The sequence below is a fragment of the Stegodyphus dumicola genome, chromosome 4 (genome assembly GCF_044657685.1).
Source record: "Stegodyphus dumicola isolate Sdum_Otavi_A_Nest chromosome 4, ASM4465768v1".
Taxonomy (NCBI): domain Eukaryota; kingdom Metazoa; phylum Arthropoda; class Arachnida; order Araneae; family Eresidae; genus Stegodyphus; species Stegodyphus dumicola.
This window is the reverse complement of record NC_140771.1, coordinates 95,310,660-95,330,384: the sequence shown is the minus strand read 5'-3', so window position 1 is coordinate 95,330,384 and position 19,725 is coordinate 95,310,660. Positions and strand designations below refer to the sequence as shown.

The 19,725-nt window shown below is 33.7% G+C and overlaps 1 protein-coding gene across 3 annotated transcripts in view; it reads left to right on the top strand.

The window, feature by feature from the left end:
- The window catches only part of LOC118187974 (multiple coagulation factor deficiency protein 2 homolog), a 132,797-nt gene that overhangs the window by 32,350 nt on the left and 80,722 nt on the right, over positions 1-19,725 (top strand). For all 3 annotated transcript variants that reach the window (XM_085815240.1, XM_085815241.1, XM_085815239.1), the window contains 2 exons: positions 3,797-3,903; positions 9,921-10,004. In XM_085815240.1, the coding sequence (XP_085671366.1) occupies positions 3,812-3,903; positions 9,921-10,004 (176 nt within the window). In that variant the 5' untranslated portion in view covers positions 3,797-3,811. The remainder of the gene's footprint in view (positions 1-3,796; positions 3,904-9,920; positions 10,005-19,725) is intronic.

Below are 19,725 nucleotides of genomic sequence, written 5' to 3'. Positions count from 1 at the left end.
CTTCACCGAAGTCATGGTCTGCTGCGAGCTAGGTTTAACAAAATTCCCACTCTTATTCCTTTCCATTTCTTTTTAAATCTAATTATTAATATCCATGGGCAGATAGTTCTTGAGTGCCTAGTTTGTTGGAACATCAAGAGTCTAAAGACAGGAAACCATTCCCGCATAAAATCGTGATTTGATCTAGTCGTCATTTCGTAATACAGTTATCCTTGTCTTTAGTGCTAAGAGTTCTGATTAAATCACAAACTTTCGGATCTTAAATTGTAGCATAAAGTCGACTACTTTATAGCTGTTTGTATGTGTCTGGAACAGGTTTAGTCTTATCTTTCTTGCACTTAGTATTAATTAGGAACAAGGATTTCTTTGAATCCAGAGAAAGTGCAAAACTACATGTTACAGATGCCAATTACTTGCATTTTCGTAAATAATGAAGTTAATACAGACTGTCGAGCAACCGATATAAACAAATAATCATTTGAGATCCTTAATCCATAAATACTGCAGTTTTATCTATAGCAATCATTTTGAAGATTTGAAATTTAAAAATGTTGAGGCCATTAACAAGAATCTTGAATGCAAGTGTATATTTAACAACTTCATATTTTCCAGATTAAACGGTGTTGTCAACCAAATTAGAGATAATTCATATCGCTCAAGGAAGCCATCCATTCAGTATTCTGATATTTGAATTTTTCAATTCATATATCCAGATGTGGAGCTATTGTAATTAACTGCGAGCAACCAAAATTCTTATTCTTCTACCAGGAAAGATTCTGTTTGATCTATTTATAGCTGATAAAATCCTTCCGAAAATGAGTTCTTCTCATTCAAGAAATAATGATTGTCAGCTTGATCGTCTCTTAGGAACCTCAGTATTTCCTTTGTCTACTTGTTTACTGTGTCATCGCACTCTGATCACCATTTTCGGACCATTTGGTGATTCAACATCTTCTCTTTGCAGAAAAGTATGAAGTACTTGCTTAAGAGATCCTTCAAGTAAACCCAATATGAGTTCAGCACTTACGAGAATCGGAGTGTCAATAAAAACTGTTAATACACTGCCCTGCAAAAGTTAAGGAACAGCATGTTTTTTTTTTTTTTTTTTTTTTTTTTTTTTCCAGAAATTTAGAGGACATGTTCACTAAACAGTTCTTTAAGGAATGCGACAGAGAATGTTTCTAAAGTTCAACACAAACATGAATTACAACAAAAAATTGCACTCTTGGCAGAGACCGCTGCTTATCTTGGAGAAACAGTTATGTCACCATTTGCGGGGGAATAATGAGCTGATAACATTACAAAAATGGGTTCTAATGAGGAATGTGTCCACTACTAGCTGTAATAACTGGCGGCAGCAACGTTCCATCCTGTCAATTAAGCTGTCGGACAGTAAAATGGGAAGCAATAAGACACAGAATAATCTTTGTTCAAGCTCATCTAACGCCCTTGGAAAAGGATTTAAAGCAGCGACCTGTCTCCCAAGATAGTCCCAAAGATGCTGTATCGAATTCAGGTCTAGGAATTGAGCTGCCTTCAGTCCGCTCAATACCGTGACCCTCAAAATATTCTTCAGCAACCCGAGCTCGGTGAGGTCGCGCATTGTTGTCCATCAGAAGAAATGCATGAACAATCCAAGACTAAGCAGCGGCATATGGGCGTAGATATTGATCAAGGATCTCGTCTTGATAAATCGGTCTTGTCACATCGGTAAAAGTTCCTCCGTGGAACACTTGCAGATTAGTGTGACCACCGAGAGATTCCTGCACAAACCATTATTCCACCACCTTTATAACTGTGTCTTTCCACAATGTGGGATTGGTTGTATCTGGTGCGTTGTTCCCTCCAGATCAGCTGACGACCTGAATCATTATCCAATGTGAACCTGGACTCATCTGTGAAGAGAACAGACACTCATTGTTGATTGGTCGAGGAGACGTGTTCTTTTGCCCAACATAAACATTCACCTATGTGTCCTCTGTCAAGGGTACACAAGTAACTGGTCGTCTTGCATACAGACCTGTATTGTGCAGGCGTCTGCGCACTGTAGTAGCTGAGATTCTTATTCCTGTTGCCACTAAATGACCTGCCATGAGCTGAGGCACAGTACTGTTTTTCATCCTTCGGGGCCGAAAGAGCTAAATAACGGCCTCCCGTAGGTGTTGTAACTCTAGGTCTTCCTGAAACATGTCTTCTAGATACAGAATCCTTGGATAAAACTGATTGCATAGGTGACTGACAGCATTATCAGAGGAATTGAGACGTCTAGCAGCATCCGCTTGTGATATTCCCATTATCATCCAACCGACTTCTCCTGGATATTGCAAGCAAATTGCTAATAACAATTGAAGATCAACACTCGTGAACAAAACTTTCAATTTTTGCCTTTTTTCTTCAGTTCCTATAAAAGTATTCCTTTTTATAAAATAAAAGTGTTTGCATATAGCTATTGTTTCTGCATATATTTTCATAAAATTCGTTACTGTAATGCATATAAACTGTGAATTTAAATGTTACTGACATTTTTGTAATGGTGAGACTTCAAAATATGCTGTTCCTTAAATTTTGGAAGGCAGTGTAAGATGAAACACACAAAAGCGACGAAAATTACAGACGCAAATTTCAGTAAATATTTTTTCAATTCACAAAAGAAAATTAAGTACATTCTTTATAACACACAACGTGTTGAACCACAAAGATTATGTGATTAGTCACAACCACTTTCATCCGTTTTCATGTGTTCATGTGCATTATCTCTGCACTTTGACACGACATTCGGGAATAAGTCTAGCGTTCGTCTAGCTTATTTTTGAGTTTGATTTTTATAAACAGCATTTTGAATAATCATGCTAGGGCTTACTTTCCAGTTTAGGGCAAAATATGGATTTATCGCTCAGTAACCTTAGAAATAAGTGCAACTAAACCTCCTTTGTTTTCACAACATTTGTAGACTATTTTTATTTTTATTTATTTATTTATTTATTTATTACGTGCTCCGCCCTTAGGCACTACACGGAAAGGGAGGGATGTCCCGTGGAGGTCTTTTTAAGGGAAACTGGCTCGTATCCACGTTACACATGGGGAAAACCACGAAAACGCCTATGCAGTCAGCCCGTTCGCCGGGACTCGAACCCCGGAACGAACTACCAGTGTTCAGCGGCTTTTACCGCTCGACCGCTGGTGAGCCTGTAGACTATTTTGATGCTTTATTTTACATTGTGTAGAAAGATGTATCACGTAACTTGAATTTTTCGCTTGTTAAAGGAAATGTTGAAAGAATGAAGCATTTCCTTTTTCTGACGTGTGTACGGCACTGCATTGAAATGTCTTTCATTTCTACTGCACGAAAATGAAATAAAGTAATATTAAAATATCTATTTTTCTTTTATCTCAGAAATTCAAGCTTCTACTTGATAATATTAAATCTTTTGTTTATGTTAAAATATTTCTCCATCTCTGTCTTTCTATATATATATATATATATGTTTATATACATACATATATATATATATATATATATATATGTGTTTATATACATATATATATATATGTTTATATACATACATACATATATATATATATATATATATATATATAACCGAGGGTTTATTTCAGCTTTAAATGAAACAGGAAACATTAGTTAGTGTTTTAGAAAGAATTAAATTTTCTTTCAAAAGGGAATAAATAATTATAAATTTGATGTAACGAATAATTCATAAGATCAATTTTCTTGAGCCAGATTTTAATGGTATATTTTGATTGCATATCTACTAGCATTTAAAACATTCTTTTAAAGGTGCTTAGAGAAAGAATGGGTGCGAAGCTGTTTATTCTTCTTTGTTTGCTGCCATTTGTTTATTCAAGAGTCAATCCATCGAAAAGAAAAATTATTGTGGATAAAGAGTAAGTGTATTTACATTATCTCCGCAAACAATATAATAACTTTTGTCATGATTCATAACTTGAGGATATATTAAATGGCTTTAATGAGGAAATGAATAAACTGCATTCGGATGTTTAACTTCATCCAAGGTCCTTTAATGCTGTTACTGTACTCATAATATTGAACATTGCAGTTTTTTCTAACGTTAGAATTGAAAAATCGATTGAAACTGAAATTTTATTACAGATTTAGCCAACCGTCATATAACACCAAAATGGTTGCTTGCATGAAGCTTACAAATGCTAGAATACTTTCTCGACAATTCAAGTAAACCGTTTAGCTGCTCACAAAAGCGGCAGGTTTTAGACATATTACATATCACAGCCTTATTACGGCGCTATACGTACATTCCATATTGAAATTCATTCACAGATATTTATAATAATGCGCATTTCATTAAGTAGTAATATGTTATTTCATCATAATAATACATTATTCCATATTGCAACATATTCATAGATATTCATGATAATATAACATTCCATATTGTAATAATACGCCATTCCCTGTTATTATGTATTCATAGATATTCATGATAATATAACATTCCATATTGTAATAATATGTCATTCACTGTTATTATGTATTCATAGATAATCACTCTAGAGCCTAATGACATATATCTCCATATCATGATTCATTCACAGGTATTCATAATAACTTGCCACCCCCATTTTAATAACATATCATTCCATACCATAAAATTACGTTATTCTATACTGTAATGCATTCACAGGTTAGTTAATAAAATGGAAATACAGAAAAGCTGAGAATGTGCAGATCCTCTTATGAAATGCATTCTTTTGCTATAGTTATTTAAATTAATTTTGATAATTTGATCATTTTCCAGCTTAAAATTTCATTGTTCTAAAAATACGATTACTCCTGTATCCTACCACAACTTTTACTCTACCTTCTAGCCGACTTTTTAACACTTCATGTTATTATGAGAGCGTGCAAAATTGAGCAGAATTATAAACGTTACTGTATTTGTGCACAATGAGAGGCATGTTTCAACGTGAATAAAAAATTAACGACGGTTTACATTTAATCCATTATAGACTCTTTCTGGATATTTTGCGCTGTGATATTGTAGATCTTAAGTTCTTCTAAGCAATTTTAATCAATATGGGAGGTAGGAACTAATGGATAATAAAATTAAATAGAAAAAACTAAAAGCGCTGTAAAAATGAGTATAGAACTTAATGATCATTTTTACTTCTTTGTACAAAGTAAAGGAACTACTGCAATCGAGAAAAATTTCCAGTATCTTATTTCAACGAAAATGTTTATTCTGATCGCTCTCGGATCCATCTGAACGATCTTTTTTATGACCTCTGTACGTACGGGTAGAATAAAGGCCTCTTTTTTTCAAAAGTGTAAAATGGATTTAAAATGGATTCAGAAGAGATTTTCGTTCGTGATTTTTGTACATACCTATAATATGTATCTAGCATAACTCAAAAACGAATAGCCGTAGAACATCGAAATTTTGCATATGGGACTGCAGGAATACTTATTTGTGCACCTTTCTTTTTTACTGCAGTCTGCTTTACCAAACATATATAAATATGTATATATATTTTTACTCTGTTACCCGAATCAGTCTTTTATTTTTATATGTTTGTAATTTGTACAGTTTTAACTTTGACAGCGATGCTGTTCTTATGCTCCGGGTTAAGGATTTTATGCCTTTGGTTAATCTCCATACAATAGTTCTAGAATTATTAACAATATAAAATTTCAGTGGGGTTAGGCCTAACGAGGCCGCAGCGTGTTTATATTTGAAAATTTATTCGAATAATGAATTAAGAGAATTGGTTCACTAATTTCAGTGCTTTTATGTCTAGTGGAACAAAACGTTTACTTTCAATTTTGCGCGCCGAAAATGCTGCCTTACTGACCGCTGACCGAACTGCTTGTTTTTGCGTAGAAACTCTAATTTTCATTGTAAATATTATTTTTTTTAACAGGCTTTTAACTGTATTTGTTGCTTTAGGTTTTTCTGTATTTTACAATTTTTAATGAAGGCGTTTTGAGTTTTTATGTATTTTTGCCTTACTACGAAGTGAAAACTGAATTGATTGAGAATGTATCTATAATGAAATCACAGGAAATAATTTTAAATGAAATGCAGCAAAAAATGAGTAGAATTTAATAGGTAGTACAAGCAACTCGTGTGATGTCCACATCAGGCATTTTACTTTCACCATGCCATTTGACATCTGCGAGAAAAGAATGAGTATTTGAGTTGCTTGCTAAATTTAAATTATCACTTTTGATTTAGAAATAAGTTACATTTTGAGAGACAAATTAGTTTACGCAAATTTAATACCACTGCAATTAGATTTTCACGAATAATTTCGATTAATCTCCCAAGCAGTTAAAGCGGTAACATTAATTTGTAATTTATCATTAGCAATTCTACCATAAGAAAACTTTGTTCCTAAAGTGAAAATCTCCAGCAAATGCTGTTGTAATTCACCTGAAAAGTAGATAAACGCCACTTTGAATGTTTTCTAGCATATGACTGATACCTGAACAATTTAGCTACTTTACTGATAGCACATCAGTAACAGTTCGAAAGCAAAAATAAAATTTGAAATTTTGGCATTTTTGTTTAAGTTTCTCTAACCGAATGTTGTTTAGTGTATATATTTCCTGTTTATTCTCATTTTGTCATGAGGTTCTCGCCTTTCAAAATTTCTTAGAAAGGTTTTTCATGGCTGTTTGTCAGAGGTTTGGTTTTAACTCCGGCATTGTATTGCGGTGGCAAGTTTGTCTGTAGTCTCCACCGCTATTCTCGAATTAAAGTAGAACAGAGCAATGATAGATTTGGGCACGTAAGTAAGATTTTGAATCACTGTCGCGGTCTTGGGCATAGCTTGTATCTTTAAGTAAGATAAATTAAGTTGTTTTATTTTATAACAGCCTAAAGGAAGCCTGTGTTTTTTTCCAAGCCCAGGTGACTTTTAAAATTGTGCTGCATAATTTTAATTTAATCCTCACAAGTGTAAGGTAGGATATATTTAAGATAAATAGATTTCTGTATCATTTTATTTAGGAGTTCTAGTGGTAAGAATTCACCCACAGAATTTACGTGGCCTCTCAAACAGTTTGTAAGTGAGCTAGCTAAGTTTATTTGAACCTGCATTAGGTGTTACTAACTAACGTATTAAAAGCTTTGTAATTTATACAGTTAAAACAATGTTACGCACATTTTAAACGATAAAATATTTTAAACTTTTTCATAAAAAATTATGATTTTGAACTTTCTGAACTAATTAGATTCAGCTCAAGATACACTTCTGAACTGATTAGATTCAGCACAATTAATAGATACAACGCAAGTTTTATTATAAAGGGTATGTAAATAGGCATAATTAAAAGAAAATAAAATAATGTTTTCATACTTATAATTTTTTACATTCAAATAAATAAAGAAAAGTTCTTAGCACCAGTATCAAATCATATGTATAAGCAATGATTACTCAAAATCCATTCAGTAACTGGATTTCTGAATGGTTTTTCTGAACTGACCTCGTTCAACTCCCAGAAAAGAAACGAAAATTATTAAGTTAACGTATTTTTATTTTGAATCTTTTTTGAGCTTTTGAACGATATTAAAATTCGCGCTTATAAAATTTATCTTGTAAATAACGACTCAGTTTCCGCAAAATTTACGATACAACGACTAAGGCATCACAATACAAATCCGAAATTCATGGCTTCTTAAGATACTTTTTATAACAAATATGAAAATGGCATCTTATTAAAGAAAAATATTTAATAATAATTTTTTAATGTAAGTAAGAGAGAGAACATAGCGCGATCTGTCGGGGAAAACAGTAGTGAAACCTGACAAAAACAACTGAGAATCTAAGAATGAAGAATTTTGACACTATGGGGAAAACGTGGATTGAAATTAGGTTTTTTTGAACGTTAAGATGAAGAAATCCATTCCATTAACTAATAAAGGCCTATGAATAATTCCGCCGAAACAATTTCATTACTACTGCCCTTGACAGAGGGCACTATATTCGTTTTCTCTTTGCTTATTGATTTCTATGTAAATATATATATATATATATTGCTTCTAATACTTCAGAGAAATTTTGCTACTGAAGAAGGGAGATATATGTCTTCGATATCGACAGAGTTTTATCAAATATTTATTCAATCTAATATCAAATTTTTCTTAATTTTCAATAAAAAGGGAGGAAACTAGTCTTAGTGTCTACCCACTAAATTAATCAAATATATTATTGCTTAGTCTCAGCTTTTTTTTTAAGTATGAACGATTTTTAGCTTGAATCGTATGTCGAGAATTCTACATAGGATATTATGCTGAAAACAACTTTGCTGTAGGTTATTTTCCAATTGTTCCAAAAGCAAGCTATTTGTCCCTCTTTTCTCTTGTAGAGGACTGTATCGAAAATTTACCGGATTACCCATCTTGACAAAATCCGCATTACTTAAGTAAATTTGAATGTAATTTCTTTAGAAACAGTTACCATGCACAGCAATATCCCGATTGAATCACTCCTGAAACCGGTGGAATCCGGCTACGAAATTATTTTGCAAAAGCGAGTTAGTAACCTTTCTCTGCATATCATCACTAGTGATAATTCTGGAAATGAAGGATGAGTTATAACACGTTCATGAGTGTCTTGGCTCACTGCTACTCAAAATTCATTCTCTTCAGGAGTCACAGGTAAGGAACAAACCTGGCAAGGATCACCAGAGATCTTTACGACATACCAAGAACATCTGTAATGCTTTCCAGTTATTCGCAAGCATGAGTTCCCGCAGTCATGCCTTATTCTATGGACTTGTGCTCTTGGAAGATCTTCCAGATTACTTGTTGATTTCAAAGAACGTTCTTTCAGTATCCAAGCGTCTGTTTCAATATAAACAATGTGTATAACTTTTTGACTCTGTCAGTAAGCTTGCCGAAAGCAGCAACACCCCGGGAGCATCGTTCCTGCAACCGGTGGAATCCGGCCTCGAAATTATTTTGCTTAAGCGAGTCCGTAACCTTTCGCTATATATCATCACTAGTGATAATTCTGGAAATTAATCATGTATGTTCATTGTCTATATGTCCGATTTTTCCTATTTAAAATAATATTTGATGTTATCTTTTTGCTCTACTTTTACATACCCGTGATCCCTAAAGCACTACTATAACAACTCCCGATGTTGACGCAGCTATGTCTTTTGGCTTATCAAGATTGAAGATCATTATATCTGTAATCGCCATTCCGCTCTGCACTGGATTGTTGACACAGTTGTATAGCGTATAAATTTTAGAAGAGCCTTCTTAAACTAAATTCTTAAATAAATATTTATTTATAATTTACATATGCCAGTTTTTGCAGTTACAATGCTATTAATACTTATTAATACTTATTATTGTGTTTCCATTTTCATCTATGTTCACTGTTTTTTTTTTTTTAAATTAGTACAAGGGTATTCTACAAAAGTCCGACTTTTTTCGGGCGAGGGGCAACAAGTTTTGTTGCCTATTTTGTTGCCTAAAATGCATAAAGGAGTATGCAGAAGTATGAAATGAAAGCAGATATATGTAGGTCGAAAAACAACCGTACTCAGGAAACATAAAAAAGAGTATTGCCACTAAAATGGAAATTTTTTTTCGAACATTTTCTTGGCGATCTATATAGAAATCCGTTTTTGCGACTGATTTCATTTCCTTATATGCATTAAAAAGGTAAAAAAGGAAATCTGAGACTAAAAGAGAAAAGTCCACTGACGTTTATTGATTCTTATAATCTTATTGATCACTAGAAATCAAATCCTAATGCCTTTCGATGATCTGAATAGAACCTCGAATCTCTTCTTTTTGAAACGGCATTTACGGTTTTTTATTTCATCATTTGCTCTTGTAACTCTTCTCTGACTTTTTAGAATGATAAAGATGTAACGATTCAAAATAATTTTTTTCTTTTCTTTTCAGGCACTTAAAACACGATTTTCTGAATATTTTCGGTTCTTGGGTGGAGATTTTTTCTGATGCTGAAATGGATTTTCGATACTTTGCGTAAGAATTCACCTTAATTTCTTTTTATCTTTATATAAAATCTCCATAGAATGCCATGAAGTAAAAATGCGCGAATTTATTTGAAACAGAAAGATAGTGTTTTTCATTGCATTGTAAATTAAATATAAATTTAACCACCTTCTCGAATAAAAATTTATTTACTTTATAAGTCTCTGAATATGAGCTTTATGTAATATTCACTGTTTTATTTACACCATCAATTAGCATGATCTTGTGGCAGTAATTAGCAAACCCCTGAAGGGACATAAGGATTTTACATTTTAGTATTTTGGTAGTACTTACAGATTAACGTACAGTAAGACCCCGCTTAACGCGGGGGATACGTTCCATCAAAGTAGAGCGTAATGCGAAACAGCGCTAAACGAGGCATGTAAATATTGCTTTACATGTAAATATTGGGGTTAGGGGAAGATGGCTAGGAAATTGATTAGGTATTAAATTTAAAAAGTATGTTTTTTTAATAAAAATAAAACCAAACATTTATTTCTTAAAGCCCAAATTAATACCACATTATTATTTCTTGCAAAAATAAAAACAAAATATAAATAACAAAACGAATATTCTTAAAAAAAACAAATAAAATTCTCAGTCAGTCATATTTAGTTAGCCTCCCGCGTTTTCAGTGTTCTGCCTTTTTGTGACAAAAGCATCTAATGTTGTTTGCCTTTTTCTTTTGCGTTGTTCTCTTAAAAGTTCTTCATAAACGGATAGAGCATCTCTAACACCACGCCTTACTTTTGAGCTCCTGTCAAAATTCGGATCATTTTCAATGAATTGATCTATTATTTCAGTTATGGTAGACAAACTCCTTTTTACAAACGCCATCGAAAGTTCTTTTTGCTCTTCTTCTGAATCACTGCTGTCAACATTTTTGTTTTCTTCTTGTTCAGTTAATTCCTTGAGCTCATCATTAGAAAGACTAACCGCTGCTTCTTGAATTATTTCTTCGACATCTTCCACATTTACCCCTTCAAAATATGTCTGTACAATACCGCACCAAACAAGAAATACAAGTACACTCTTTCGGATATGTATTTGAAACCTATCGCTGCATAATATTTCGGGGAATCCCCGTATGCTGCGAGCGATTTCGTGGAATCCCCGAGTTGAAATAAAAGAGCGCTAAACTGAAACAGCGCTAAACGAAACAGCGTTAAGCGGGGTCTTACTGTACTTACTTTGGAGCAATGTGGTGATTGTTTAGAGGTTAAAAGGTTAAAGTCACTTATTGGGATAAGTTGGTGGTTTTCGAGAGTTTTTTTAGACAGATTCCCAAATTATTTATATTTTTGCATTATCAGTATGTGAAAAGTAAACATACTTCAGTAATTTAAAATCAAATGTTTTAGTATCTAATAAGGATTACGAGATACATTAAAAATAAAACATTTAATTCTTCTTCAAATTTTTATGTAATATATTTTGCGCTATTCTTCTTCTGAAGTACACAGCGAAACGTTTTCGCTTAAAAAAAAATATCAGAGAATTTGCAGAGACTCGACCTCACACAATCATCGGCAATAGCGGCTCCTTTAGAAAAATTTCAACAAAACTCTGTTCTTCTGCAAAACTTTTATCGCAGTTCCTTCCATTACTGGCAAATTCTACAAGCTCATATTTTTGAACTAAGTTCAAGGCAAAAGATATCATAATTTGTCTATAAAAACTATTGGAACTTCGAATACAACAAAAAAGAACGCATGCTAAAATGGCGGCGTTGCTTGACTGAAGGATTGTTAGGAGATGTTTTCTGGTAGGACAGCTATATTTATGGTTGCCAGTGTTTGGCACATTCTACAAATTTGGCGACTTTTACTTATGCGGTTGCATTAATATTTAAGTATCATTTTGATGTTACTTATTAGAGAGATTAATTAGTTCTAATAGAAAATAAGATTCGATGTAGTCTTAATATTTCAAACTAAGTTCTCTTACGTACTCTTAATAATAAATAAGGGTTTATGTGACTTGAAATGTGTCAGAATGTTTTAAAATAAATTTAAACTTTAATCAAAACCATTATATTAGTATTAAATCTTTTGCTATTAAAGTTCTAAACATAGCAATAGAACAGGTATAATCTAGACATCATATAATATCTATGGAAGTCTACATGCTCTTAATGCAGATTTTCATTTAAGAGGGCATTTTTTAAGCTAATAGCTCTCACCAGTAGTTGAGTAATTAAAGCTGAATACTGCTAATTTGACTCAGGTTCAAATCCCGAAGAGAAAGTTGTATGTAGGTTTGCTTTTGTGATTTTCCTCATACGTAACAAAAGTAAGATAGTTGATCTTCAGAAAGTTCTCCACGAAGACTTCCTTGTATGATTTGTCGTATCTAAACAAGCAAACAATTAATCTAGAAACATATCTCTGATAATAATATTATTTACTTTGCATGTATATATGCTATTAATACAGTACATATTTCACGATCACATGCATAACATATAAGACAAATTTAATTTTGGTATACAGATTTCGAAATCCCAATTGCAATATACGAAGTGCTTCCTTCGTAAAAAATAGGAAGGCTGTAAAGGAGGCAAACAAAACACTTCTTTTCAAGTACCACTCCAGATCAGTTCGACAATTTACCTGTTGCGAGAGGTTGCCAAAATAATTGCCCGCTGTGGTTACCATAGACGTAATAGGACTGATAAAGTTATAATAAGGAAAAGCTTTAAGAAACCGGGAATATCTTGTAGAGTGATTAGGTTAATTTTAAAGCAGGACTGATGAGAAATAAGCAACGCCTACGCCGGGAATCGAACCACAGATCTCTAGAATACGCGCCCAGAGTGCTGACCACTGCATTACGAAGGCATGCTAAGAAGGCAGGATATATACCTTATATACTCCTCGTTTTAAAGGACGACTGGGGTTTTAGGTCACCCAATCGCGAAATCCTGCGTGTGGAGAATCATCATCCACCACTATTTTTAGTTCGTGCGCCACTGTAGGGACATTAGGTTATTTTTTAAAGCAGGCGTGATGAAAAATGAGCAACGCCCTCGCCTGGAATCGAACCACGGACCTCTGGAATACTCGCCTAGCGTGCTGACCACTACTACGAAGGCATGCTAAAAAGGCAGGAGAAATACCTTGTAATCTCATGACTGTTTTCAAGATCGTTGCACGTGGAATTGTAATAAAAACGATGACAACGATAACACTGCCGATGACATAAAATCTGTAGCAGACGATCCACACAGCAATTCCAGCAGCACTAAATGATTTTGAGGCCTAGAGAGTAAGAGTGGACAACAATAAAATAAGCGAGTATTCAAGATACAGAAAGTAGAAATGAAACTATCTTGTTAAATATTTATACTGTCAAAATTACTATGTATTCTTACTGGAATACAGCATTCTTTAAATAAATAATATTGCGAAAGCTTACGTTAGCTGCAGAATACCCGCGCACTGGGAAATGCATTTCGGACAATTCAATGGATTATTATCGACAATTAGAGTTGAAATGCAATATGCACTGAATATGTATTTATTTACAATAACAAGTAATCGTGCAACGAAATGGCACGCCAGAAAATAACTGGCTAAATAAAAGCAACTAAGAAATAAATTCGTGGAAAATTGGCGGCTGTTTGCTGTCGTTCACTTTTGATCCATATTACTGTAGAAACCTCATTTTCTATGATTTGGTGGAATATTTTTGAGTTTCGTTCTTTTTGTTTTGCTCACGTAAGCAAATGTCATATAAGAAGTTAATCTTATATTGGAAAAGACAAAGATGGAAAACGTGTGTGGCATTGAAGCATTCAGCTGAATGTTTATGTTTAAGAATATCAAGTGTTAACATATTTGTTTTTTTATATTCGCTTTTCTATTTATATTTGGGATGCAACTTAATGAAGCTATCCAAATTTACTCCAGATATATTTATCTCTAAAAATTATTACTGCCTGTAGTAGAAAGAAAAGTTCAAAATTGTTGGTTAATACACTGCTGGCCATTACAATTGCAACACCAGGAAGGACTGACTGATTTGACGAATATCCAAATCACATGAAAGGAAGAAGAAATTTGGAATATGCAAATGATTAGTATTTCAGCGCAGGAGGGAGAAAAAACATCTGAAGATCTGCATAAAAGAAAAAAAAAATGTGTAGTGGATTTCTCTTTCGGAAAGTGCTTTTTAAGGTCAGAGATTGCTCAGAATATCGTGCTATATCTGAAGTAATAAGAAAAAATGCTTACCAGCAAGTGTCGGAATGCGATAGAGGCAGGATCTTACCTATCGAAAGTGTGGATTACCGTTCCATGATATCGCCCGTCGCACTGGTCAACATCCAAGTACTATAATGCGAATATGGGATCAATGGGTTGCTAAGGGTCATATTGATTGACATGCAGATCTCAACGCCCTCTTATGGTTAACGCCCGAGAAGACATATTTTGAGGTCAGACATGCAAAACCGTACAACCACATCACAGAGCATTATTTAGGAAATGGGCATGTTTGCAACACACCCAATATCCGCTCGTACGGTGCGTCGACGTTTGCCACAGCGTTGACTATCAGTGCGGTACCATTACTTCGTCTTCACTTGACAATGCAGCATAGGGAGAAACGGGGACTACTCTGGTGCGCCGAACGACAACGCTGGATGTGGCACAGTGTCATCTTTTCAGACGAGTCCCGGTTCTGCGTGCAGTATTTTGATGGCTGTATACGTATCTGGAGGCTCTGAGGAGACCGCACGACACCTGCTTGCATTTGATATCGCCATAGGGGCTCTGCACTTGGTGTGACGGTCTGGGCAGTGATTGGGTACACGACACACACATCTGTTCTGATCGACGGTAATTTGAACGAAGATTGGTATATTCCTGACGTCTTATGTCCAGTGGTTGTGCCCTATCTTAGAAACTGACAAACGCCTTCTTCCAACAAGATAATGGAAGACCACACGTTACACGTCGTTTCTGACCTACCTTGATACACAGCATGTTCGACTGCTGCCCTGGCCTGCACGGTTTCCTGATCTGTCACCTACTGAAAACATCTGGTCATGGGATGCTGAGAGACTGGCCCGCTACCCCTATCGAGCTAATACGGTTGATGAAGAGTAGCATAGACTTGAAACAGCATGAAATAAGTTACCCTTTTCTGTCATCCAAGGCCAGTTCGACTCCATTCTTAATCAGGTTGGAGCCGTTTTAGATGCCAAGGGTGGCATCTGTTTCTACTAATTTCGCACCCCTGTAAATCCCCAAACTGCTTACAAATTAATCTTTTTATTTTCCTGCCATACTGTTTATGTACAATATATATATTTTTTGTGTTTGCTTTCCTTCATGGTGCTGCAATTTTAATGGCCACAGTGTATTTTTGTTCTTCTAGGATGTTTCTTCACAAAGTTACACAAAACACATGAAAATACCAACTCAAGAAAACAGAATAAAATGCTAACACAAGGAACTCATGAAATTAACGAAACGCACTAACTTGCTAAGGCACAAGTACATTAACTCAGTATTTGAAAACATTAGAATTATCAAAATGTTTAATTTAATTATTCTATGATTTCAAACTGAAGATATCTGAGATTAGTTCTGCAATTTAAAATTTTAATAATTAAATAATATGTCCAATAAAATGGTGTAAGCCTTAATACACAAGCTTGTAAAACTTAAAAAATTCGTTTTCCAAATTACAGTGATAAAATTCTTGAAAGGGATTTTGCTATCAGTACAATGAAATGTCAACTCAGTAGAAATGTGATGTATATGCAAATATCAGCACCATGGCAAAAGAGAGTGCACAGCCCACCAGCGGCCGAGCGAGAAAGTCGCTGCACACTAGCATTTCTTCCCAGGGTTCAAATTCCAGCGAACGGGCAGTTTTTGTGGTTTCTCTCATGTGTAACGTATATATCAGCTAGTTGTTCCCGCCTTTGTTTTTACGAATGACAATTCGTGGCCATACTAGACTGAATTTTGTGGAACTTCTAGAAAGTGATGATATCCACAAAATCGATTAGTCAGCATGCTTCACTTATTTCAATACCAATGAACCTGCGTGGGATACTTTAGGGAGACTCCCGGTGGCCCAATGTTATCCTGCGGAGAACAACAGGCAACTGAAAGGAATACTCCTTGAAAAAATGGGAAGTCTTACCACAAGAACTGTTAGATGATCTGGTGCTGAATATCGGCAGACGGTACAACGCAACCATTGCAGTTAGAGGATGTCGTAGCCCTTACTCAGGCTGGTTTATTCGTCTCCCTTCTGGCCAGACAACTTTTGGTGCGAACGCTATTTTGTCAATAAAGCCATTTTCTATTCGCTTCTGTCTGGTATTCTTCTTCCCCACTTTATTTGTTACTCTACTTTTTTCGTCATCAAATACGTACTTTATTGTATAGTATGAAATTTCATGTATCTCAGTAGATTTCTTGTGGAATTACTGACAAAATAAGAAGAGTTACTTTGCATACTAGTGGTTGGTTTGTTTTGGTTTATTTGGTTATAGCAATGTACTCGAGGGTTATCTGCCTAAGCAGAGAGATGCCTTCGCGGAGGGCTTTCAAATGGAATACGTATATACGTTACAGATGATGAAAACCAAGAAAACGCCGATTCAGCCAGCTCGTTCACCGGGCTTCGAACTCCGTACCAAACTGCCAATGTTCAACGACTCTTCCTTTTGGCACTAATGTATTATCATATATTTTATGATTTGCTTTCTATGAACATTAGTCCAGCGTTAGCAGTGACATCTTGACCTTTTGGCAGAAAGTAAAAGGATTAAGGTGTTTCCCCATTTAAAAAAACTGACAAAAATCTAATTACAAATATTTATTAAGTTTTATTAAAAGAATTTTAAAACATTCGATAGTGTACAAAATGAATATTTAAATTAAAAATTGATATTAAAATTTTTGTCACTTCCTGTGATTAAAACTTCGCCTTTATTTAAGCAATCACAGAATATTTTTAAATTTATAATATGTGCCAACATTGTTTTCTTTCTGTGTTCTGCTTATGGTTAACATAAGCAAAAGAAATTTCTTTCAAAACTAGCAGAGTAAATTAGATTTGATCATTTTAAAATAACAAAATTATTGATCCATTATAGCTGACATTGGAAATATGCATTGATTTGGTTATTTTTACTTGCTTTCACCACTGATTAATTCTAATACAATTTAAAGTACACATAATCTAATGAAAAATGTTTTACTAAAGTGGCTATGTCACTGAGAAATGAATTTTATGTGCATAAACTGAATTAACGTTTACGAAAAACATGTTAAAATGAACCATGTTTTCCATAATTAAAATAATTCATTTTTTATTCAGATCCTTATTTACTTAACCATTTTTTTATTTGAATCAGATTTCTGTTTTAAAGGGATTTCCGTTTTTCAGTCGAAGTTTAATTTAATGTATGCTGTAGCTTTGATTATCATCTAATTCTTTAATCGAAAGCAGCATAATTTGATGAAAATGTTAATCATACAAATTCCACTAAATAACATAAACTACATAATGTGCCGTATAATGCTTTAGAAAATGTAAAACGGATGCTAAGTATAAAAACTGTAAAATTCATGTGCATATTAAATATTTTGAGGATGGAAAACGAAAGTAAGTTATTTCACCAAGGCCGAATGTTTTTATCTTTTGCTATCTTATAGCTCGGTAACAACTGTCTAGCGTTAATTCCTGCGGCGAGATGCAAAATAAGTACTTTTACTTTCAAATCATTCATATTCGTATACAGGTTTGTAAAACTCGTGCCCATATACACATTTAAATGTATTTACATGGAATAAAAACAGCAATGTATTCAGAAACAACGGCTGCTTTTACGCGCAGACAGTAATTTAGTCATTGCATGCTGAAATTAATTTTATCTTATTCATGAGCAGCTCGAGTAAATCTGCGTAGTCTGAACCCAATTTAGGAAACTGCACGTATAATAGGACGCGTGACATCTGAGTATAAGTTGTCACGTGATTCTTGAATATCTTAAACTATATATGAGATAGAAACTAGAGGGTTAAACGTAAACTTGAAAATAAAATTAGACATTTAATTCTTATTTCACATTGTACCTTTTAGCATCTTACACAAAGCGTATTCACAGTATTCAAATATACAAAATGTTACTTTGCTGAAAAATTCCAGACAAAGAAAGGAAGTTCTAAGTAGGCAAAATGCAAAGGAGTGATATCTACAAAAATGCTGCATAAATGAGTAAAGTTGGTTAGAGTCATTTTAATTTCACTAAAGTATGCGTGCCTAATGGAAAAATGTCAGTGTGATCTTGGCTTCAATGTATACTCAAAATTTTCTCTGTGATAATAAGAATCAAATAATACCGACCGAAATCAAAAGTCAAACCTTATTTTCCGAAAGTGGAAAATTTGATTAAAATTGTAACCTTATGCCAAAGAACACAGAAGCTATCTGACTAAATTGAGAAATGCTTTCAGTAAAGAGGATTGAGGAAATTCTGAAAGAACTTGCCTCATATTCACGTTACACACAGGGACGTTCTTAGAGATTATTCTCTACACAGATCTAAAAATCCTACTCAAGAAGAAATTACTGGGAACATTTCAAAGCGTGCCGGTTGAAGTTGATAGCGCACGAAGGTGCACAATCCAGTTAAAGGATGCTGGCATTTTATATTAATCTATTTAAACTAATTTTTAATAAACTGGTTAAGCTATTTTTATCAAACTATTTCAGGTATAGACTACTGTTTTAAATCCTAGTTCAAAAAAACTTTACTAGTGTTTCAAGGACAGGAAAGCAAGAAATTTTAAACTCAGCCTATTAATTCTTCATGATCAGCTGAACATTCATAAATAAAAACAGGATCAGGTTTAAATTCATTTCATGAATATTTCGATTATGTACCACAAAAAAAAGGAAAGTGAAAATTTGGCATTGTTTTTATTACAGTTTCATCTCCTAAATGTTTTGCTAATTGCTCTTAAAACAGCTAACATGTTCAGTAGTTAATTTTATAACTTTGGTATTCACAATTTTCCAAATTATTGCTTAAAAAGCAGAAATTAAGACTTATTTATACCGAATACTAACTTAATTACTTGGAGATAGAGAATATATTTTAATAATAAATTTCTAAGCTCGAGTTCTGCATGAATAGCACTTACAATACGGTTCCTGAAAAGGAAGTATATATTGCTTCGGAACTAATATTGAGTATACTGATCTTTCAAAAACTCTTCATGCTATATCCTTAAATCTTCTAAATGTCTGCTTCCATATATCTTATGAGAAAATAAAATAAATCACATTTAATACTCACCTTTTTTCAAATCAACAATCCACGTACAATCATAAAAATTCTTTTTTTTCTTACCTGAAACTAAGACATTCAGTCACAAAGCTTTATGCAGATGAATGTTAAAATTTATTTTAAAATGCGTTTTATACATTTTTTCAAACACATATTGCTTATTCAGAAGGCAAAAGGTTTTCAGAAAATAACATTCCTTTTATAAAGGTGCATATTTCAACATAAAAAATACCTGAAAGTCTGAAATATTGAAATCTCCTTTATTTGTAACCATGAGCTACTAAAAGGCAATTTAAAAAGTCCTATAGAGTACAGTTGCTTATATTTAACAAACACAATAAAGCAGATACCTTTTTCTAATAATTATTCGAATATAATGCTAAACATCTTAAA